This window comes from Homarus americanus, unplaced genomic scaffold, assembly GCF_018991925.1.
Source record: "Homarus americanus isolate GMGI-L3 unplaced genomic scaffold, GMGI_Hamer_2.0 scaffold47790, whole genome shotgun sequence".
NCBI classification, from domain to species: domain Eukaryota; kingdom Metazoa; phylum Arthropoda; class Malacostraca; order Decapoda; family Nephropidae; genus Homarus; species Homarus americanus.
Window position 1 is genome coordinate 192,486 of NW_024747575.1, and position 25,005 is coordinate 217,490.

At 43.5% G+C, this 25,005-nt stretch overlaps 1 protein-coding gene across 7 annotated transcripts in view; it reads right to left on the reverse strand.

Annotated features, from left to right (window-relative positions):
- Positions 1–2,836: 2,836 nt before the first annotated feature.
- The window catches only part of LOC121879645, a 52,687-nt gene continuing 30,518 nt past the window's right edge, over positions 2,837–25,005 (reverse strand). For 6 of the 7 annotated variants that reach the window (XM_042386322.1, XM_042386323.1, XM_042386321.1 and 3 more), the window contains exon 3: positions 2,837–7,270. In XM_042386322.1, coding sequence (XP_042242256.1) covers positions 3,564–7,270 — 3,707 coding nt within the window. In that variant the 3' untranslated portion in view covers positions 2,837–3,563. Of the gene's footprint in view, positions 7,271–12,643; positions 12,809–25,005 lie in introns of all 7 variants that reach the window. The other variant, XM_042386326.1, reaches the window with a different exon arrangement.

A 25,005-nucleotide genomic window follows, 5' to 3' on the forward strand; every position in this document is an offset into this window, starting at 1 on the left:
TGCTTAAATAACACATAGAAAATAAAAAATTTGGAACTCTATTTCTTCTCAGCACCACAAAACACTCACTTTTAAGCTTGCCAGCCATTTTAAAGTGAATTACAGATGAAAATTTTGTCTGTGTACTGACTTTGGGACTCAAAAATACATAATTTGACCAAATTTTGGTACGACTGAGGCAGGTCGTAAGTGCGGGTGGACGTAAGTCGAGTTGGTCGTAAGTCGGGGAGTACCTGTATAAAAATAGTTGGGGGGTATTTAGATATAAGTACAGTACTATGTTTTAGATAAAAAATTAGGTATGAAAGGGTTACATGTTTCCTCCTGTCTCATAAGATTTACACCCATGGTTGTGGGGTAAGACAGAGTCCTTATCAACACTAAATCAATTCTTGGCTAAAAAATTGATTCAAATACACTCTCTAACTTATAAATTATGACAGGCTTTTGAAGTATAAACCATTATTGAAATAGACGTGTTACATGTAGACCAGCTATGACAAGAGAACACGACTCTCACTGTGATAATGTATATTGTGTTGTACAGTACTGGAAGAGTATTTTGGTAAATTTTATTCTTGTTAATTACATACAACACTGTTCTTCTCACTTTGTTACTGTCAGTGTAAGGGATTTGATTGAGTTGTAAGGACAGATTTGTTCAATGACTTGACAGTGGATTTAATTACTGGTCATTATTTTCGCTTCTAACCTTTATTTTACAAAGTACCGAACTTGTAGTACACAGTGTTAGTCTCTACTATATTTATTCTTATGGATTATGATATGAGTGCGTGCTTTTTTGATAGCATGTACAAAATATAAACATGGACTCTGGGTTTGTAAGGACATAAATGGTACTTTGAGTGTTTTACAGGGATTAATATTTACAGGTATAAGCTGTATTTGAGGAGGATATTAGATTTTTTGTTCTGTTCAATGGATATCTTTTGTACATAATAAAATTCACTTATTAAGTGTATAGGTATATCATATTTTTTTTTCCTTCAAACACATATTTGATATTATTCAGAGTTATAATCCTCTATTTCAACCATCATTCGGAGGCTAAGGCAGTTATCTAACACACATTTTATATATAGTACTGTACATATGTGCTTTAGTGTAAAGGAAATGCAAATGATCTTAGCTATAAATTATATCATGACAGAACAGTATACATCAGTGAAAAAAGATTTGCTATGATAATTATTTGAAGATAATGCAATAATTTATCCTTTCTACCACTTAGCAGCTCACACTAATGCTGTCATGTGACTGCATGGGATGTCTATGATAGGCTGATGCATATCCCCTCAAACCCTTGCATCATGACACACTTAGTTCATAGTATGCTGCCACCTGCCACATGGATAGTACTGGACAAAGCAGACCATCCTGCATCATCATATCACCATTTGGCCTGCCTGTATCACAAGCTCAAGGCAACAATATCTGCTGGTGAGTACAATACACAGTATGAGGCACTGTATTTTGTTTATTTATACAGTATAGTGTATACAGTAGTATTTTATTCATTTACAATATGTTGTATGTGTATAGTGGTGTTTGCATAAATAAATACAGTTCTGTGTCTGTCCATATGAGATGTGTAGTTTAGATTCTCAGAAAACTTTCCCCAGCACCCGCAAACATTCTGGGGATGTGGTCATGACTTAGAATTTGTTCAAATTTCATCAAATTTCATGCAAAGGTACAGTACTCTTCTACATGCTGATTAAGGAGCTACTATACATTCAGAATTTTAAATTTGAATATTTAATGTTAATTAATGACCCTTGAAATAATTAAATGCATTTAAAATATTTAAAATGTGAATTACACTGTTCCCGTAAGTTTTAGATGATCTTTATCTACATTTTGTTAAGAATATGGACTAACTTTACCATTGAAGCACATTAGTTTTAACTCACCAGAAAAAATCATTAGTCGCCCAGAAAACGCCAAACCTATTTTACTTTGCATTTTGGCACATGAGGTCATGACATAGATGTTGTTCAAATTACCTATAAAGGTTCTCTTTTACATGCTGATTAAGCATCTGGATTCAGAAATTGACATTTTGAGTAATTAGTGTTAATTAATAACCAAGATTTTGATCTCTGGAATTATTTTGAAAATTTCAGTATAGATACTCCTGAGCATGCTGAATCCGAATCTATGGTTCACAATTCGATTGTGGGATAATTAGTGGTTGTAATGATATTTTTCAATGCTTTCATTAAGAGAAAAAACATTGGTCACCCTGAAAATGCCAAACCTATTAACTTACGTTTCGGCACGTGAAGTCAGGACGTAGATTTTGTTCAAATTTCCTACAAAGGTTCTCTTTTTACATGCCGATGAAGGATCTGGAATCCTAATTTAAAAATTTGAGTGATTAATGTTAATGACCCTTGAAAAAATTAAACACTGCTTGCCTATACCCACCACTACAGCTCCTCCCCGACTTACGACCTGCCTCAGTCGTACTAAAATTTGGTAAAATTACATATTTTCGAGTCCCAAAGTCAGTACAGACAAACTTTTTGTTTGTAATTCACTTTAAAATGGCTGGCAAGCTTAAAAGTGAGTGTTTTGTGGTGCTGAGAAGAAAAAGAAACACCCATTTTCGATTTTCTATGTATTATTAAAGCATTTCCGACTTACGACCTGGATTTGGGCCCCTAACCCCGTTGTAAGTCGGGGAGGAGCTGTATTTGTTGCTTATTATGATCATTGTACCCCTCTTTTTTCATTATCATCTGTAACCGATTGGCCTTCCGAGGATTATTTTCTTCGTTTGTTGGATGTAAGGAGAAAATATACCAAAAACTTCAGTTCTAATTTATTTCACATTTATAGAAAATATATAAAACTATATACAAAGATTTGTACATTCACTTTACAAAATCAAATTATTTGGTAAAAAATACAAAAAAAGGGCATTCCTTAGTTAAGAACTGAATAGAACTACTGTATTAATCAAGGTATAGATGCACAACAGTCAGCTATGTTAACGAAGTCATCCCTTCTATGCTGTTTTCTTACAAGGAATGTATTTCCATAAATATTTCCTAAGATTTTTGATGAAAAAAAGTTTTATAATTTTTCATAGCCATCCTGTATTATCAATAAATATTCTATTCAGTTACTGTATCCACATAAAAAAAATATTTTTCCATAATTAATATACAAAACAAATCCTCATCCTTGTAGTTTCTTTTGGCACTCCAAAACAATGAAACATCAAAACAATGTTTAATATAAACAAAATTTAAAACTACAATCCGGAAACAGAAATACATACACATAGGGAGATCTTTCGTATACATTACAGTTCTAGCATTTTGAATGCACACTCAAGTAAGTTTGTACATTTTGACAAGAAAACCTAATGCCATTTTTGTCCATTCAGGGTGATGTTTAACTGCAGCACCCATTTCTGTCTGCTCTTCACTAAAATGATCAGTGCCAAAATAAAGGAAAACGAACGTCTTAAATTGCACCAGACGTCCACACAGTAACTTTGGAACTGATAAGTGTCACATCACCTTTAATGATTACCTGGGGATATTTAGAGTCTTTGCAGGTCCGAGGGACAACACATCACTGACACCCCATTGCTGCAAGGTCATATGACCATTTCTCAAGTTTTCCAGGGTTAGTATAGGGACACCAACCACACCACCAGCACCTCTGTTTTGGAGGTTTGTCAGTGGAAGGAATGAACGGATTCCAAGGGCTGCCATACGCTGCACATTAACAGGATTACGCAGGTCTACTAAAGGAATAGCCACATCACCAGCTGAGAGGTGTAACTGGTGGAACTGCTGATAATGATGTTGCTGACCCTTTTGAGTAGAAAATCCTGCAGTGCACAGGTGGCACTTAAAAGGCATACGGGACTGTTGCTGCTGTTGATGCACACGACTATGTTCTGACAATAATGCTGCGGTTGGAAAAGAGCGGTCACATTGATGGCATTTGTGACGAGTGCCCTGAGAACCAGAAGAGGGAACATCTTGAGTTAAATCTACAGTGGGAGGACGAGGAGGACGTTCTACATTACTGTTTGAAACACTTCCTCGAGTAGGAGGTGCCTGCGGGACAGCAAATCCATCTCTATCCCGTTCTCTTCCACCTGCTTCCCGTTCTCTCTGTGTTGGTGGGTGAACAGATATGGCTGAAGACAAATTTAGCTCTTGTGCTGTAGGCAAGCGGCGATCATCTCTTCCTCCGACACCATCCTGGCGTTCACCAGCAGCTGGGGTAACAGTGATACCTCGTGAAGCCAATAGGTTAGCAACAGCTCCAGCCTCAGGGCCACCTCGTTCACCACGTGAAGCTGTTTCTTTATTACCACCAGATGCTCGTACACTCAGGGTAATGGAATCACTGAGATTAATTGTGGACTCCGTGGTTGCTGGGACACCTGAGCCCCGGTGTTGGTTACCAGGTGCTGCAGAGCCTCCCTGTACATTGGATATTACCGGTAGTCCATCACTTCGGTTTGCAACTGCAATGATTTGACATTCATTGTCTTTCTGACGGGATGGCACATTGATATCCTCCCGACGGGCAGTTTTGCTTGGCGAGTGACCAGCAGCACCCAAAAGCTGCCTTTTTCCAGCGGCACTTTGTTGTTGTGGAGATGCTTGTCTCTGACCTGAGTACATTGTTTGATGCATACGTTGTAGAGGTGGCATCATACCACCACGTCCCCCTGGTGCTGGCATAAGTGGTGGTGGAAGGATGGATGATGTTGGAGGACGGCCAGGTCCACGTGAAGGTTGAAGGTGGGCTGCTTGATGAAGGGGAGGACGACCAACATGACCCATTAGGGGAGGTCTTCCTCTAACTCGTGGTGGTGGACTAGGACGATATGGCATAGCAACACTTGGGGGTAATGGGGCACGTAATGGACCAGCTAAGTTTGTGTTTGCCATACTTGTACCTGCCAAAGATGCATAACCTCCTGTGCCACTGTATCCTGCTGCCCCTTGTGACCACTGATTACCATATCTAGACATCATACCCCCAACTGCAGCTTGACTAGCAGTTGTTGTTGCCATCATGTGAGCACTAGTTGCTGGGGCCATAAGATTGTTAGCTATAGTTAGCCGAGGCACTCCTGCTTGCTGCTGCTCACCAGCTTGTGGCGAGTGCTGCTGCTGTTGCAGTGGTGAAGTAGCAGGTGGAGTTGGGCCTTTGTGGAGTGATGGTGAAGTTGGCTGCTGAGTTGGACTCGTGATGGGACTGGTGGCCAAGGCTCTAAAGGATGTATCAGATGGTGGTGGTGTTGGCTGCCCACCAGAGGAAGTTGGTGTTCCTGAGTTAGAGCCCCGGGAACTAAGGTGTGAAGGAGTGGTAGGTCCTCCACTATGAGGTGAGGGACCTCCACTGTGTGGAGACCCATCCATTTGACCTGACTGTGATCCTTGCTGTGAGTCCGGCTGTGAATCTTGTGATGACTGACCACTATTATTTAAATATTCCAGTTCTGATAAAAGATCACTTGCAACACCAGAAGACTGTTGCTGCTGCTCCTGTGGGGAAGGCATCTGTGACTGATCTTGCTGTTGTTGAGACTGCTCCTCATTACTATTCTGGCTCTGACCAGTGAAAGAGTCATTTAAACATAGCTGTTCGAAGCTGCCCTGGCGATCATTCTTTTCTGGAGATTCCTGACCCAACACTTCCTGGCTGAATAACCCATCTTCCCCATCACCATCACTTCCTCCACCATTAACAGGTGGACTGGAGGCATCCTTTTCTGGTGGAGTGTTAGCTGAACTATAAGTAGGGTCGGCTGTTCCCTCTGTTCCACCCTCCCAAGCACCACTCTCACTGGCAGTCTCTGCAGTTGTTGCTCCTGCCATGGCAGCAGCTATTCTTGATCCTGATTCGTATTCACTGAACCAGTCACTGGTAGGAAATGACTCAAATTGAGGTTGGTAAGTTGAAGAAGGAGTGTCACTTGATCCAGCACCTACAAATCCAAGATCTTGTTCACCAAAGTTAGAGTTGAATTCACTGTTACTGTTGTCACTTGGTTCACCACCACTTCCTGAGGCTTGTTGATAATCTCCCTGTGCCTCTTTTTGTTGTGATGAAGCAGTCTCTTCCTCTTTCTCTTGGTCTTGTTCCTGCAGCTCAGAACTGTCTTGTTGAGAATCACGCTCCTCCTGCTCGTAATCCTGCTCTTTGCCACAATCCAAGTCGTCATGCCCAGGCAATGAATCTTGTTCTCCCTGGTCCTCTATATCCTGGGGTTCTGTGGGCGATCCACTGGCAACCTGTTCTCCTTCACTCTCACCTCCACTTTCCTCTTTCTCTTCAGGTACACCACCCTCTTCCGTACCATCCACCTCTTCCTGCTCCCGAGTTTCAGCTTCCAGTCCGTCTTGTGCCTGAAAACTGTTTTGGCTCTCACTCATGCCCTCGTTGCTAACAATGCGCACTTCTCTTCGCTTACGACCGCGACCACGACCCACTTTGGAAATCTTGAGCTTCAGTTTGATACTTGACCCACTCCTCTTTCTACGTGACTCCACCTTGACCTTCTTCAGCTCTGCTGCAGTTAGGCGTTTTAGTCGCACTTTTAGGGTCCGTTGATGAATGTGGCCCAAGTGATGAGCCTCAAAATCTTTCTCACTGGCAAACTGATTTATCCTACAATGTACACACCACAAATCTACTTTTTGACCCCCTTTTTGAGATTCTTTACCCTTGCGAACAGATTTTGGTTTGTCCTGGAGTTGGGGTTCTCCAGTTTGTGGTTGTAGTGCAGTAGACGCAGTATGTCTAGTAACCAGTTGGGGCGTTCTTGGTGACTCAACTGGTTCACCTACCACATGGCATGTGCTGAAATGTTGAGCAAGTAGTGCTTGACTAGGGAAAACAGCTGGGCACAAACGGCAAGAGTGGGTGAGCACATGGGCATGAAAAAGTGCCAGGTGGTCACGGAGGAGTGCCACATCCTGGAATGCTGCTCCGCACTCCCAGCATTGACCGCCTTCCCCAACTTGTTGTTGTGCACCTACAGCGAACTGCTGTTGATGCTCGGGAGTGTATGAACTCTGGTTAAAATACTGTTGCTGTTGTTGGGAGTAGTATGTTTGCTGTTGCTGATATGCCTGTTGATTATAGTAGGATTGTTGGTAGTACTGTAATTGCTGGTACTGATAATGTGGGTAGTAATTCTGCTGGTACTGTTCGTTCAGTGCATACGTCCAGTGATTCACTGCACCGTTCCTTGTGAGATCACCTGTATATAAAACAAGGATGAGTTACAAAGTCTTTTAGTATAAAGCAAACACTTAAACTTAACAAAAAAGGTAACATGAACTTAAAAATGATCATTAAGAGTAAATATTTATAGATGGTTCAATGACCCTTATAGCTGCTAACATGCTAACACAGGCCCTTTTAAGACTGATGACACAATAGGTCCATTACATTTAGTTTGGAATGTTATATACATGATTCATAAATATTGTTACAAGAAATTAATAAATAATATACCCTGTACTGTGTATATCCTTACGCAAAGTCTTCAAAGGAGAGTAGTAGTGCCAATTAGAAATACACACAGTACAATAGCAATAATACCAAACAAGACAAAAAAGATAGAAATGACAAAATTAAATAACTATGGAATAATATCTGAAGAGTGAAAGATAGACAGTAGCCATCTTCTAAAATAGGAACATTGGCCAAATATATACCAGTACAGTACTGTACTATAAATAGTTACCAGTACGGTACTAGTATCTTATAAAAACCCAAAACAACTTTACTGTATGGTACACTACTGTATATACTGTAAATCAAAATTTTCTTAATCGCATTGTAATGTTTTCCTTACATCTCTCTCTCTCTCAGTGTACTGATAACAATAAAAATAACTGGTCTTTTGTTTCTTTAAAGCATCGTCAATTCTCCTAAAGAATTCACTAACGCTCAAAACACCAAACTCAAGGACCTCAATAAAAAAGTACCAAAAAGTATCTGAAGTGGAAGAGGGCCCAGTAGTTTCAGACCTCCGGCCCAACAGCCCATTCATAACTGCATAAAAAAAATTCACTGCTTCAAGAGGCTACTTGACTTCTGTAGTATTTACCTTCGCATTTCCTCACTGCACAAACAATAGCCCTACGCGGTCATATACAGTATTGTACTCTGATTTAGTACAGTCTGTTCACTGCCTGTGCCACTTTCGTTCAGCACTTTTACAATCTCTAAGAAGAGAACTTATGACTCGTACCAAGGAGTCATCTCATACTGTAATTTTTTTCGTCACCTCTGGACAAAAATTGTCAGGAATGGAGAGATCATTATGTACTGTAACCTCCTCCGAGGAGTTGACCCAGTTCAAATAATGATTGGCTCCCTTGTCTGTTTTATAATAATAAAAAGGTCAATGGTTATGATAAGCCAGATAAATACCCTATGGCTTTATTTAAGTCAAAGGCAAGCTACTTAACCGGAAGGGCCCTGTAATGCTTCTGTCCTTCGCCTAAGCAGGATGCAAAAGGATAATAGGTGTACCCAATAAGCAGCGTGAGGAAAGATTTGAATCTTAAGAGTTGATGCCCACTACCTCCCCCTACCCCAATGGTCTAAATATTTTGACCATGTTCCCCTCCTATACACGCACATCTCTGTATAATATATCGAGGTTCATTAAGCACTTCCCATAAGTTACTTTTCTTATTTTTTATTAATTAATCTTTTAACCATTTACCGTCCGACCCATTCATTATATTATCTCATTCCACCCCCCTTCGTCTTGTCTCGTCAGCTGAGACGTTTGTTGCCATTTTCATTAAGGTTTCGTAATTGGTAATTTCTTCCACCTGTGCTTTATTCTATCTTATTTATGTACATTTATTTTGTTTTATTTTTTCGCTCGTTAAATCTAATGTGTTTCTTATATTTATTGTTTCTATTTTTTTCTGGGGATTTCTACACACACACACATTTGTACCTATAAACATTCACACACACTCAATGTCTACCTATGAGCGCCCATATATATATATTCTTATCCACACTTACATTCATCATCCTCGTATTCATTATCCACACATACATATCCTGATATCCCTTATCCCCACACATTCCTCATCCACATAAATATATCCCTTATCCACACACACACATCACTATCCACCATAAATAAATCCCTAACTTCACATACAAACATTTCTAACCACCAGTTATAGATCTATTCTGTCTCTCTTCCTCTCTCCTATCCACTTCCCCCATCGTACTGTAAACGCTATCTCGTCTAACTCCACTCCACCCCCCGGGAGATAAATTAAGAATTCATCATGCCAACACGTTCACATTAAATTAAAAACATAAAGGGGATGATCTCTGCATTCACGAGAACACACAACTTTTGAACATTCATTAAATTAATCTACACACATATTATTTTAAAAAACGCAGAGCATCTAAACATTCCAGGTAAAATTCCATAAAATAGTCTCGTCTGGCAACTAGCACCAACTTCTAACCAACCTCACCAAAACTTACCAGAGTCGTATGCAACACGTCATGGCACACACGATACACACACTCGAGTCTCTCTCTCACAGGGGCTATTTTCCCCCTCACACTCTGGGGTTACGTGAAGCCCTTTTTAAACATATCAAGTGGATGTATGAGAATACCAAGTTTCAAAGGCTTGGCAACTTCAACTGGCGGATGGACTACTACGATCCAGATGAAAGCAAAATAGGGGATGGATTGAAGCTTTAAGAGATGTGTATTATGTCCCCCCCCCCCACCCCAGCCGCGAGGAGGAGAATGCGCGGGCTTCTTCCTCCTGATGACAACTCTACCGGGCCGCTTGAAAATTAAACTTCATCTGAGACTGATTAAAATTGATCTTTTAAAATAATGAGATATATTTACGCCTGGGCTAGCAAACAATATATATGTATATATATATATATATATATATATATATATATATATATATATATATATATATATATATATATATATATAGACACTGCAAGCAAAACATTAAAAAATATAAAGAGTATATACCTGTTTATACAAACCCTTTAATAATACTGGCCAATATTAATTACACAAACACGAGAATACATAGATTAAGGCTTTTTTTAACATGCAAAGATAGTAAATATATAGACATACAGGTGGATATAGGCAATAAGTAGATAGTAGGTATACATAAACACGAAAACTAAATCTTCACAACAAGCATCAGTGTAGCGAGGATGGTAGACGGTGTACTAGTGCAAAATGCTGTATACAAAACGTGGTTTCAAAAGTCATGCTAATATACACACACAAAATCAAAATAAAGATCCGTGATGGTGAGACAAACAAAACAACACAATCCACTACACACAAAGAAACAAAAGACAATCAAGACAACAATAGAATAAGATAAACAACCACAGCAGCCCCAACAAATAAAACAATCAAGGCAATGTTCTTTTTAACACAACCAAAAAACAACACAGATAACATCAACAAAACAACATACAAACAATAAACATTTACAAACCGATATGTGAATGTGCAGGTTTTATTTTGTTTATTTTCGGTAGATGTTTTAACTGGTGGGCATATTGTACTTTCACATGTGTGTGTGTGTTTTATTTTACTTGTTTTTCTGCTGCTTCAACTTCCAGCGTCTACAACAAACATGGTTCTTGTGTTTACCGTTCACCATTCAGGGTTATTAAACACCGTTCACTGCCTCTAAAATGTGTTCAACTAATAACATTAAAAGTTCAGCTATATTCATTACTCACGATGTCTAGTTGTAGTTGTTTTAGCGCATTTTGCAGGTTCATCGTCCATGATTCGTTACACATCGTCTAGCAAGTCTTAAATTCTTCGTTCAACAACAAACATTTAGTCATTGTAAAACTCAGCATTTCCGCCAAGATCATTAAAAATTACTTTATGGCAATGGACAACTCGCGATAAAAATTATAATAACACACTCTAATTTATTCCCAGATAATGTTTGGTATTAGTTTTAAAAAGACTTCCATTAACCGGTAGTGGTGACTAGGCTGCAGCGACAAGTGTTGGAACGATGTTGATGACCGCGTAAGGTGAGGGAATTTATTATTATTTTTTTCTTACGAGTAAAAGCTATAAATCTAACTTAACTGAGAAATACAATAGCAAAATACTATATATTTGAGGTAATTTGTGTAATAACTTCTTGTTCTCAGCTGTAATATACCCATGCTATAAAATACGTGTTGTCTGTGGTGGTCAGATGGCCAGGCATATGATTTTATTTATATCTTATATCTTTATGTAGTTATGAAATTGTGTGTGTGTGTGTGTGTGTGTGTCATCAATGGTGTTTATACTTGCTTACAGTATGCATGTACGTCAAAACCCTTATGTAGGCCTACACATCTTTCTTAAAATTCGAGGAAAAGGCTCAAATAATGAATGTTAGTACACGATTTTGTATATTTGTGTGTACGAGCGCGTCAATGTACACACGTAAATGGGAACATGAACAACACACAGATATGATCTATATGTCTATATAAAACAAAGAAGAATGTCTGTTTGTGTGTGTCTGCACGAGAATCTCGGAAACTACTTTACCGATCTGTAGTGATGATGGATGGTGTTATATGTAATGATGATGGATGATGTTATATGTAGTGGTGATGGGTGGTGTTATATGTAGTGATGATGGATGATGTTATATGTAGTGGTGATGGGTGGTGTTATATGTAGTGATGATTAGACAATAAAATAATAACAGTTTAATGCTAAAATAATATACTTTGCTGTACCGTTGTAGTGAAAAACATGGTGGAACTTACATACACCGTTAAAGAACTATTGATGTAAGAAGTTTTGGGGACCGAACAGTGAGACAATGTGGAGCCTCCCGGAGGGTGGCGTCCTACCGTGGCCTAGCGGATGAGCCGCCCGAAAGGAGGCGTTTCTGATAGTAATATATAATAATGAAATAATATAACAATGACAATGAAATTTAAATAAAATATGACTGAGCCGTCACACCTGTGTTAAGAGCGAACATTTGTTAATCATGTCAAGTCAACAACTACAAACCAAGTGTTAATGTTTTTATGTGTTTATGTATGAATCATCAGTTATGGCTATTGAACTGTGTTTATGTGGGTGAACGCACGTGGTGGTGGCAGTGAACACTTTGGTTGTGGCTCGCAGTGAACGGTTATGGTGGTGGCAGTAAACACTTTGGTTGTGGCTGGCAGTGCTGGTAGTAAATACACCTGGTAACAGTGAACGCATCTGGTGTTAATTGACGCACCTGGTAGTCGTGAACGCTTTAGTTGTGGCTCGCAGTGAACGGTCGTGGTGGTGGCAGTGAACGCTTTGGTTGTGGCTGGTAGTAGTATAAGTAGTTGTGGTGGTAGTAGTAGGTGTGGTAGTAGTAGTAACAGTAGTAGTAGTAGATGTAGTAATAATGTATGCTATGATAGTAGGAGTGATTGTGGTGGTAGTAGTAGTGATAGTAGTAGTTGTGGTAGTAGCATTACTAGTGGTTGCAGCAGCAGCAGCAGCAGCAGCAGCAGTAGTAGTAGTAGTAGTAGTAGTAGTAGTAGTAGTAGTAATGGTAGCAGTTAAACACCTGTGGCAGTAGTTGTGGTGATGCTAGTAGTGGTGGGATTGATTGTGGTAGTTGTGGTAGCTGTTGTGGTAGCGGCAGTACCTTGCGGTGGGGCAGCGGAGTACTCCTGGTACGATCCAGCGGGGTGGTACCGCATATAACCGACCTACAGTCACACTAACACACCTGCAAGAACACACCTGCTGTAGCATCACACACCTACGAGAACACACCTGCTGAAGGGATCACAAACCTGCTGACGCATCACACACCTGTTGAAGGGATCACAAACCTGCTGACGGATCACACACCTGCTGAAGGACCGAACACCTGTTGCGATATACAGCTAGGAGAGAGAGACTAGAGCTAGGATGGAGAGGCAAGAAGGATAATGGGAAAGGATGAATCTCACACACACACTTAAGTCACACGATTCTGGGAAGGTAATTAAACCCTTTTTTTTAGAAATGCACACCTAAAAATCCATCCTTAAAGGCTTTATTTCCCTGTTAAAGTATTGTTAGGATTTTTTCCTCAGAATCCTGATTAACTCATCAGGGGGAAAAAATAATGAACCAGGGAAAATTTTCTCCCTTGAAAAATATAGTTAAAAAAATATAAAGGTTATAATAGCTGACCTCGTCCTAAAGAGGTCGGGAAATTTGACCTCTTATGGGGAATAAATGAAGATGATTTTGCCCTCAGAGGGAAAATAAGTAAAAAAAAAGGTCTTCCTGGGAAAAAAGTAAAACAGATAAGCTCCTTCGAGGGAAAAAAGGAAGAAAGTTGACCTTCCAATGAAAAAAAGAAAAAAAAAATTACAAGTCTTGACCTGTTCTGGGGGCGGGGGACCGGTCATAAAAGTCAACCTCATCCTGGGAAAAAAACTAGAAACTTAACCTCTTAAAATTTTACAAAAATATTTTTTTTCCTTGGAATAAATGTCAAGAACGAGATTTTTTCCCTTCTTAAACACAAAGGGTAATTTTTATGTTTTTAAGATGTATATGTCTTCTTTGCATACACACACAAGGTTCAAACAAAGTCTCAACGCAAATTGATATGTTTTCTTGTCTAAAAAAATAAAGATTATTAACTTTTATCAAAAGAAAGCCCTAAAGTCCACATCTTACCAAGGGAAAGGAAAAACACACAAGTTACCCCTTCATTCAGCGTCGACAAGGAAAGTTTCCCCTGAAAATGGGCAGCGAAATCGTCAGCAAGAACAGATTTTTACACAAATTACAACAAAATAAAAAATTACAAACCCAAGACTCCCATAATAAAAAGCGTTCTTTGATAATAATAAATAATAAAATAATTACACCATCAAACCAAAAAATACAAATTAGAAAATTAAAATCAAAATAAACACAGAAAACGGGAGGGATAACTCGGCTTACCAACCTATCCATAGAGATAGTGTTAGTGTGTTTTAATCAGGTGAAATAAGCTGACTGGTGGTGGTGGTGCGGGGGGGAGGTAATCTTCAGGTGATCCGAGGACCACTATTAAGCATAGGATGAACTGAGCAAATAGGTGATATTTTTCGTACTATTTTTGTATATATTCGTCTATCTATTTTTTCGTCTATACATTCAGACGTCAACCTCATCCAGTTCACAGTTACACTATTCAACAGTCACCTTAGAGCTAACATACACAAACAGACAGGCGAGAGAAAGATAGAACAGTCCGTGTGAATGAAGAACACAGAGAGGTGAACGGTGTAGGTAATAAGACTGTATCGACCTGTAATCAATGGGTAGCGTCACATACACCCCTCTTGCACTCAGCCTGGGGCCAAGTTCACCTGGTTTAATGCAGGTTAATTACTGGTGACCGGTGGTGGTGAGTGTTAGTGGTGATTTTTGGTAGTAGTGGTGATTGGTAAAGGGTTAGTGGTGATGATTGATAGAAGTGGTAATTGGAAGCGGCTGTAGTGAATAGGTAATTAAGTGGAAAGGTGACTGGGAGTGAGTGGTAAAGAGCTATAGTGGCGACTGGTGATTAGACAGAAGTGGTGTAGATTGGTAGTGATCGGATGTAGCCAGCGGTGGTGGTGGTGAAAGCCAGCGGCGATAACAAACATCTTCCCTTGACGAGGGTCGTCGTGTTTTAACCCGAGTTTTAAACTAAATGAGTCCTGAGGGACACCGCAGTACAGTACTTAATGGGGCGGTGTGGCGGTAAAATTAACTAATTCCAATATTATAAATTAATTTTATTGGAATTAGTTAATTTTACCGCCACACCACCCCGTTAAGTACAGTACTGCGGTGTCCCTCAGGACTCATTTAGTTAAAAACTCGGGTTAAAACACGACGACCCTCGTCAAGGGAAGATGTTTAATAATACGGGCGAAAGACTACGGTAAAGACCCATGTCGAGGCAACAAGACTACAGCAGGAGGCCTTGGGCTACACCGTCAGGGTTACTACACTAACATGGTAAGAGCCTCAGGGTTGGTCTTCCCAGTTCCATCTCCGCACAACAAGGCCACATGTTCAGGAAACGTTTCCGATTGAGAGCGTGTCGGGGGTGTCAGGTGTCATTAGCTTCTGACACACGTACGGTAACTTGGCTTCTGACATACACACACACACACACACGTAGCCTGGCTTCTGACATGTATATCCTAACTTTAGACACGTACCATTTCCTAACTTTCGACGCACATATCCCATCTCCGACTTGATCCCATTGAAGTCAGAACTGGCACCATTCCATTGAAGTCAGAACTGGCACCATTCCACTATAGTCAGAGCTGGCACCATTTCATTGAACTCGAAACTGGCACCATTCCATGGAAGTCAGGACTGGCACCATTCCATGGAAGCCAGGACTGGCACCATTTCATTGAAGTCAGAACTGGCACCATTCCAATGAAGTCAGGACCAATTGCCTGTGTCTGTGAATGCCAAGAACCCCCTGACCTGACCTGACCTCTCCCACTGCATATGAAAGACCCTCCCTCCCCCCTTTAAGAAAAGGTGCAATTGTTCTCACATAAAAGACCTCGACAAAGACCTTTTGTGTTCCTGTTCATGCAGAGACTTAGAAAAAAAAGCAAACGAAAAAAAGAGAAGGAAAAAAATACCCGTTTTTGTCCCATCCTTGTGTGAAAAGAGACCCCCAGTTCTTTTATTTTTTCTTATTTTTTCTATCTTTGTTTTGTCTTGACGTCGTTAGGCATAAAAGAGGGTGAAAAAAAAGTCAATGTCATTTTCATGTTGGACCCAAAAAAAAGCGAAACAAAATCCAAGTCTTTTTATGCATTTTTTTAAATGCTTAATTAAATAAACAAAAGAACAAACTAAAAAAGACTGAAGCAAAAGTCTTTACAATGTTGCTGTTGTTTTAATGCAGCTCCTCTTGTTTTGTTCATGTTAAGAGGACCATAAAAACCAAAAAAGGCTGTTCGTATCTCTCTCTCTCTCTCTCTCTCTCTCTTTTCCTCCCTCCCTGCCCCCCCCTCTCCCTCCCTCTCTTTTTCTACCTACCTACCTCTTTCTCTCCTCCCCTCTCTCCCTTCCCCTCCCCGTCTCACTCACTCTCTCTCTCTCTCTGGTTCTCTATTTGTTTTTCTTTCAGTAACCCCTAAGTCTTCCTAAACTAATGACCGATAAATGAAGGGAAGGAATTGAGGAAGGAAGGAAGGTTCATCAGCAATAAATATCAAAAGAAAGAACCCTTTAATGCCACAGAGGAAGACGAAGAAGGGGATGAAGAGGAGGAGGAGGAAGAAGAGGGGGAGGAGGAAGTAAAGGAAACAGCCCTTACTTACATACAGTACACCTCCCTCACACAGTTAATAGGGGTGTGGGCTGTGGTGGTATAGGGCAGCTCTCACAATCCACAAACGAGGAAAGAGGTAGAGAATATGAGAGAGAGAGAAAAATAGTGAGGGGGAGGGAGGAAAACCATCTCTCCCTCTCCCTTTCCTTAAAAACAAAACAAAAAACAAGAATATTCTCTGAGGTTGAATGAAAAAACAAAACACAAAAGACTATTATCTCTCCCCATGATATGTTCGTCTCTCTCTTCCTCCTCTTCTCACCCTTAAGTACACTTCCGCTTGCCCTATTGCTCTTGTCTCCCTTTTTTCCACTTTTCATCTTCCCCTTTACCCCCTATTCTCCCCTCCCCTCGCCCTCCCAAATCTCCTTCTCTTGCCCCTTTCCTCTCCCTTTACCCTCTTCCTGTACCCCCCTCACTCCCCTAAGCCAAACTGGAGTATAAAAACGAACACACAAGAGAGGGTTGCTAGGAAGCCACAGATAGGAAAGGGAGGTGGATCACTCAGCCTCAAGGGGGGGAGGACAATAACAAACTTCCTGAAACCATACAACTGCCTCAACTTCCCCCCCCCCCTCTCCCTTTCCCCAAATCGACAGGTGAGGGAGTGCAAATTTTGTACCTCACTGGCTCCTCCCTCTCACCTTAGATCACTTCCAATCCCTTCCTTTCCTTCCTCCTCCTTCCCCAAGCCCCTTCTCTCTCTCACTTTCACAATCCACTTCAACCTCTTCTTCCTCCTCTTAGGTCTTTCTCCACTCCATCACAATCCACTCCAAACTCCTCTTAGGTCACTCTCCCTCTCACCCCCTCACTCCAACCTCTTCCTCCTCCAACAACCTCCTCACTCTGGCTGGTGTCCTCCCGCCCAATAGCTGGAGTGAAGTTGGGATCCAATTTCGGGACGCCGGGATCAAATTGGTCTTGGTTACCGTGCCCTCGTCCCCGCCCCCCTTCCCGTCTATCCCCATCCCTCCCCTCCCCCCTTTCCACCAACGTTGCCATGACAACTACTACGTCTGATCGATGCGTCGTCATCGTCCTCCCCCTCCCCAACTTTCTGACGAGGAAGTTATCAGAATTATGAGTTCCTGTGAGGCAAGAGGAGGAGGAGGCACGGCCTTTACTGCCACCAAAATCTATACACCACAACCCCAAGCCTTAAAGTGGCGCCCCAACTCAACGTTATTAACGCACATAATAACGCACGAGGCGTCAAACACGGAGCCTGTGTGTGTTTGTGTGGATGACCACCCGGCGGACACCCCAGCCCCAAATCCTCACGCCACACACAAAATAGCATTACGTTCTTTGGGGAAAGCAATGTTGAGCTTCTGGGATCCCCGCGCTCAGAAATATTAAAGATTAGGGCTGCCGTAAAAGTAATGTTAGCAATTTGGGAAGTTCAGGCAGGCCTTATTAGTTTCCCTGCGTTGGGATTGGTTCCCGCCTCCTGCTCCCTCGCACGCCATTGGCCGGGCGAGAACCCCGGCCACGCCTCCGCAAGGCTACGATTGGACAGAATTCCCATTACGAGGTTGCCCATTATTTTTCAGCCCTTATTGAACATGTCCGTGTTTTATCCAGGAAGAAAATATTGCGACGGAAAAAACTGTTGAATTATCCAGGATGGAAAATATCTGGAGCACTTTTGTTTTAGCCTTAGTTAGAATACAAGGCTCCTCTCTCCCAAACCGCCCCTAAAAAACCCGGCAGCGTCACCAAGACTGCAGAAGCGCCTCTAGTTTTCATTATTTTTCAACATTTTCCTTAACGAGATATTGCCTCCCCTTACTGGAGATGGATGAGAGGCCATTGGGCATCCGAGTGAAGATTCATGGTAGAGGAAGGTGGGAGTCGTGCATCACTGTGGGGAGGGTGGGGGGGAGGACGGGGACGGATGACTCCAGCCACCAGATGGATGCCTCTCTACCCCGCCATCCAGCTACACTTACTTCCAGTAGCCCAAACAGCCACTAGCCAGCAGCTCCCAACCCCAAGAGAGGGATCAATATGTCTCCCTAAACAGTCATTTGTCTGTCGGGAAAGGCCGATGGAAGCCCCCGTGTGCCTGTTGGGGAAAGGTCGGTCGGTGGGGGAGTGTGAAGGTGCGTGTGTGTCCGGAAAGGTCTGGGGCTCCGTGTGTGTGGCATTGGGGAGGAAGATCGGAGGAAGAGAGAGAAAGAGAGAGAGTTCATGTGTGCGAGTGCGAGGCTATGTACATGGCATGTGCGTGTGTGTATGCATGCATGTGTGTGTGTCGGGTGTGAGTGTTTGTGTGTGCCACTGTCGGGTGTGTGTGGAGGCAGCAGCTCGGGTAAAACACAGGTTTGGGCTGGTTCTTCCTTCGGCAGGGTACAAGGTCACCTGAAGCGGTACTGATCAATAGCCAGGCCCGGGGTTAACCACCAGGACCCACCCGCCCCAGGTCAACATCTCCCACCTGACCTTCTTTGACCTCACCTGCGATAAGACCCAGGACTCACCTGACCCACTTTGACCTCACCTCCACCCCAGAACAACCTCTTCCAGGTGTTCTAGGGTCAGGTTACAATAGACACCTGGCCATACTGTTGAGAAAGTAAATGAGTGAAGAAACAAGAGTGATGCAAACTTGGCAAGTGACGGAGACCTTGTAAAAGTGACGCAAACCTTCCAAGAGTGATGCAGACCGTACAAGAATGACGCAGACCTTACAAAAGTGACGCATACCATCCAAGAGTAACACAGACCCTTACAAGTGACGCAGACCTTTACAAGAGGGACGCAGACCCTTACAAGAGGGACGCAGACCTTCCAACAGTGACGCAGACACTTACAAGAATAACGCAGACTTTCCAACGGTGACGCAGACCCTTCGAAGAGTGACGCAGTACCTTACAGAGTGACGCGGACCTTCCAAGAGTAACGCAGACCCTTACAAGAGTGACGCAGACCATTTCAAGAGTGACGCAGACCCTTACAAGCGAGTTTGTGCTTGTCCGTGTGTGTACATGTGTGTGTGTGTAACAGTGACCTGATACGGCTTAAGTATGATGAAGGGGCATTACAAAACACACACACACACTAGGAGGCTTATAACATCACACAGGTTCAAGCCTCCATGTGTGGTGTCACCCTCACAACACCTGCTGTGTTTATTATGCAAATTTTTAACCCGTTAATGAAGAGCCAGGAGACTCCAGCGAAAACACCTGACGCTGGTTGGTGACTGGCTAGATAGACCCCAGTCCTAATAAGACCCCAAAACCTAATTAACCTACCCATTATGACAGGCACAGTCCTAATGGCCAACAATCGTAATTATCAGCTTTGATCATGATGGGGTCTAATGGGATTGGGGGTGTATTAGGACTAGGGTCTATTACATTGGGGTATATTAGCACCTGTAACTGACCCCCAGGTAATCTTACTTCTCATCACAAACAAGGTCACTGCACCCACTCGTAACACACTTTATCCTCGTCTCCCTCCTTTGTAACACAACACTTACTCAAAACTCTTACAATACGAGACACTAACGAGTCCTGTTGGTGATACATAAGGTTACGGTGTATATTATAAGACACATATATGGTACTTTGCTGGGTGTGAGGTGGTATATAGTATTACATGTGGTTTTATTAATTGATAAGAAAATAAGATGATTGTTTTATTAATTTTCAAGGTGTGTGTGTGTGTGTGTCAGCAATTAAACAGCTTCCCACGGTACCACATACACCATTTACTGTATATGATTGTATAATACAACATATTCTGACACTCCCTCCCTTTACTTACACACACACACACACACACACCTTGCCAAGTGTCGCTGGCATTGACAAAACCAACAATATCTGAACAATACACATTCACCCAGTGGTTGTATTCTACATAACAATACAACCCAAGTGTCTGTACTGTATGCATGTGTGTATCCAGGAATTCTTGTATTGTGTTGTATTATTGCTGCATGGCCGTGGATAAAGCCCTCCCTTACAAGCATGAACTGCATGACGACATAAACAGGTGCCAAACAATCGTACGTCTGGCAACTTACTGTACGACCAGATGGCAACCTCTCAAGCAGCTGGCAACCACGAGAGTAAACAATAACCCCACGACTAGCTGGCAACTGTGTGCAAATAATTAGAAATTCTTGCGAATGTCTAGCCAACCCTACCATTGTTTGCCTACCATTGGAATAGTTAGCCATACTACCATTATCTAGCCACCGTACCATTAATTATCTAGCCACCCTACCATTATCTAGCCACCCCACCATTATCTAGCCACCCCACCATTATCTAGCCACCCCACCATTATCTAGCCACCCTACCATTATCTAGCCACCCCACCATTATCTAGCCACCCCACCATTATCTAGCCACCCTACCATTATCTAGCCTGACTAAACTACAAAAATACTACATAAGGATCGGTGCTGTCATGTAGATCGAAGACGTCGACACCTACAGCAGATACCTGAAGAAGGGCGGAGACTATCGACATGCACTTCTACAGGAGAAAACTGAACATAAACCACAATAACAAAACAAACACAGGGAATCTACAGAAATATGATACATTAGCCATATAATTAGGGATGATGGGGGATAATGGTGGATATATTAATGGGTAGATTTGATGGTGAGGGGAAGACAAAAGACTGGCAAGGATGACATATATAAACAAATGGTACACCTGTCATTATTCAGCAACCATTCCACCAAGAATACCCCTACCATTAACTATCACCCATATCATTAACTGGCACCCCTACCATTAACTATCACCCATATCATTAACTGGCACCCCTACCATTAACTATCACCCATATCATTAACTGGCACCCCTACCATTAACTGGCACCCATATCATTAACTGGCACCCCTACCATTAACTGGCACCTCTACGGTTAACTGGCACCTCTACTATTAACTGGCACCCCTACCATTACCTGGCACCCCGCACGACCAATCACCTACCATACTAGTGACGGATATAGCGAGTAGCCTTGATCTTGGCCGCCACAACACACACTACTGTACACTCACTACCTTGTTCCTGAGCAACCGATTGTCTGCCAGGGCTCACACCACCTGTACGGCCACACCACCTGTACAGCCACACCACCTGTACGGCCACACCACCTGTACAGCCACACCACCTGTATCATAGCACCTGTACCAAACCACCTGTGTGATACCTTCTCCACACCACTACCCACACCATCTACACCACACCTCCACCTACTACCTGCCGTACACTACCAGGCAGGTGTAAATGAATCGTGTTCATCTCCCTGTATCCTGAGACGACCCTAACTACAGCATACCTCTCTCTCTCTCTCTCTCTCTCTCTCTCTCTCTCTCTCTCTCTCTCTCTCTCTCTCTTCCTGCATCCTACTCTCATTACTTGCTTTCCTCAATCTGCTCCGCCTCTCCCTCTCTTATTTCCTCTCGCTCTGCTTCTCGCCCTCTCTTCCTCCCTCACTTCCTTTCCTCCATTCCACCCTCATAACTCTCTTTCCTCAATCTCCCACCTCCTCCCTCACCATCCTGTTTCCTATCCCTCTTCCTCAATTCCCTTACTCCTCCTTCTCCCTCCCCTTCTTCCCCTCCTCCTCCTCCAACACTCGACACTTCCACCAACTCCCTAAATATTATTTATCGATGAATTTTATCACTAAACTAATGAACGCGCCCACAACACTACCACTCCTATTTCACCTGTTGTTATTACGGTCCCATTACAGGTGCACGTCGCTAGTATGGTCCAATATTTAGCGGCATAGAGCGCAGTTTACACCCTAAACCGACCGTGGATCACCTCTAAAGAGCGCTGGTATCCTCGTCGGGTGCGCAGGCGCAACACATGTTTTGGCGCGAAAGATTTCTTGTTTTTGGCGCGAAATTAATTCATTTCGTCTGCGTCTTTAGCTGGTCTGTAGGATCATCACCTCGCACGGCAGGGCAGGTACTAGTGACAGGTATACCGTAGGATGTCTCTATAGTCTTATCCACTATCAATAACTGACTCATATGAGGAAGGTGAGGCAGACAGACACCTTTCGTTCAGTGGCTCACCAAACATAAGATCCAGTACACCAACCAACCCCGTCAATCATCATTTATTGACAGAAAAAAATTACCTCAGTAGTGAACTATGACAACTCTCAACCACAACTGTATAATGACTGGCTGCCCTCAACCACAACTATGAGATGATTGGTTGATCGATTCAAGTACCCCCCTCCTCCCCCCCCCCTTAAAGGTAACGATGGAATGTAAAGAGACAAACAAAATAAACATACGTCACAGCAATAACCATAATAATAAACAGTTGGGCAACAAAACAATGCAATATCGTGTTGAGAGAAACTAATGAAAAACAAGACAAAACGACAACACACGGGGGGGGACACACACACACACACCTACCTTCTAAAGGAACCCACGGAGCATGTTACTTATGATCCACCTTATCTGAGGCTAAACGGAACACTTATAATCGGGAGGGGACGACACTTGTTGACGAGTGGGGAGGGAGGGGAGGGGGCGGGGACAACACAACACAACTAATCGGCCAGAACACAACACTGAAGGTACACGGGCCAGCCAGCACCGCTACCACCACTACCCCCTACACACACACACAGACACACACATACAAACACACACACACAATACACCACCACTGGCAACTCAACAACTTACACCACCACCACCTCTCCCCACTATCCCCCATCGCCTCCCCACTCTCCCTCCCCCCCACACCACCGAAACCCTCTCCCTCCACTTCACACTCCAACACAGTACCACTCTCTCCCTCCCTCCCTCTCTTTCTCTCTCTCTTTCACACTCCCTTCTCTCCTTCCCTACGTCTCTTCCTCACAACCCTCCGCTGTCTCTCCGTCGTCATCATCCTCTTTCCTTCCTTCCTACTATATATATTCTCCTCCACATCACCACTGTGCCATCCACCCACTCTATTCCCACCCCACTCCACCTCTCACTTACATTTCCTAACCTCACCCCTCCCACCATCCCAAGGTGCTCTCTTATCCTCTCTCCCATTACCTCTTCTCCTTCCCACACTCCCTACCATTACCGCCCCATCCCTGTGCCCCTCCCACCACACTCCACACGCCCCAAACACCCTTCCATTACATCTCTCTCTCTACACCCATCCCATACTAATTATCTACCTATCCCATCCTACGTCCCTCCCTCCCACACCCCTCACCACCCCTCCCCACCCCACACCCCCCACCACCCCCTCCCCTCCCCACCCCTCACCACCCCCCTCCCACACACCCCCCCCTCCACACCCCTCACCCCCACTCTAGGCTTAACATACCACTCGACCCTCCCTCTACCCACCCCCCATTGACCCCTGTCGCTACCCTTCCAAATCCCTCCCTTCTCTCCGTACCTCCCTCCCTCCATCTCTCCTCCCTTCCTGATGCCGTTCCTCCATCCCTTTTCATCGCCCCCTTTACCCACATCCTGTCCATTTCTCAACACCCCTTCCTGCCTCCCTTCCTTTTAGTAATACTGCATCCCTCCCTCTCTCCATCCCTCTCTTTCTGGCTACTCCCTCCCTCTCTTTCTGGCTACTCACTCCCTCTCCACATCCCCCCAACCATGTTCCATTATTCTTCGCTCTACCCCTCCCTCCCAGGCACCCCCTATTACACAAACCCACGCCCACTACCATCATCATCACCCCCTCCCACACACGGTACGCTACACATACTTTCACTGCCCCACGATACTTGTACCCTAGCCTAGTATGTGTCTCCTAGGACATGTATCCTAGCTTAGTATGTGTCTCCTATACATGTATCCTAGCCTAGTATGTGTCTCCTATACATGTATCCTAGCCTAGTATGTGTCTCCTATAGGACATGTACCCTGGCCTGCTATGTGTGTGTCTCCCAGGACATGTATAGTACACATACCCTGCCACCGCCATCCACCCTCAGCTCCTTCCCTGGGCGGACAGGGTGTACAGGGCGAGTAGGGGCGGACGGACTGGCCAAGACGGGGCGAGTGGGGCGGGGCGAGCCGTGGCAAAACTGGGCGAGGCGGGGCTGAAGTGGATGGGGTAGAAGGACGAGGCGAGGTGGGGCTGAAGATGGGAAGGGTATACGGGGCGAGGAGGGGCAGTAGAGGGGCGGGGCGCATTACTAAGAGTTCACCTTGCTGGCTGAGTAGAGTTGCCTGCCACCCCTCCTCGTGCCCCTTACCCCTTCTTCATCCACCTCCCTAGCTTCATTTCTCCTCTCTTCTCCTTCCCCCAACGTCCTCTCACCCCTCCCCTTCACACTAAATTCATCCCTTTCCTCCCCTCTCCTCCCACGCCACAAATGGTACTCCTCCCCTACCTCTCTCCCCACCCTCACCCCTTCCATCAACTGGTATTCTCCCCCTTTCTCTCGTCTCAAATTTGACCCATCGCCTCACTCACCTCCCATCCCACATTCCCCCTCCCACAGAGACGCGGGCCTCGTGCAGCCCCCACCTCCCCCTCATGCCTGGCCTTGATGGACTCCCCTCCCCACACACACACTCACCCAAACTTCCCTCCTTCTTTCC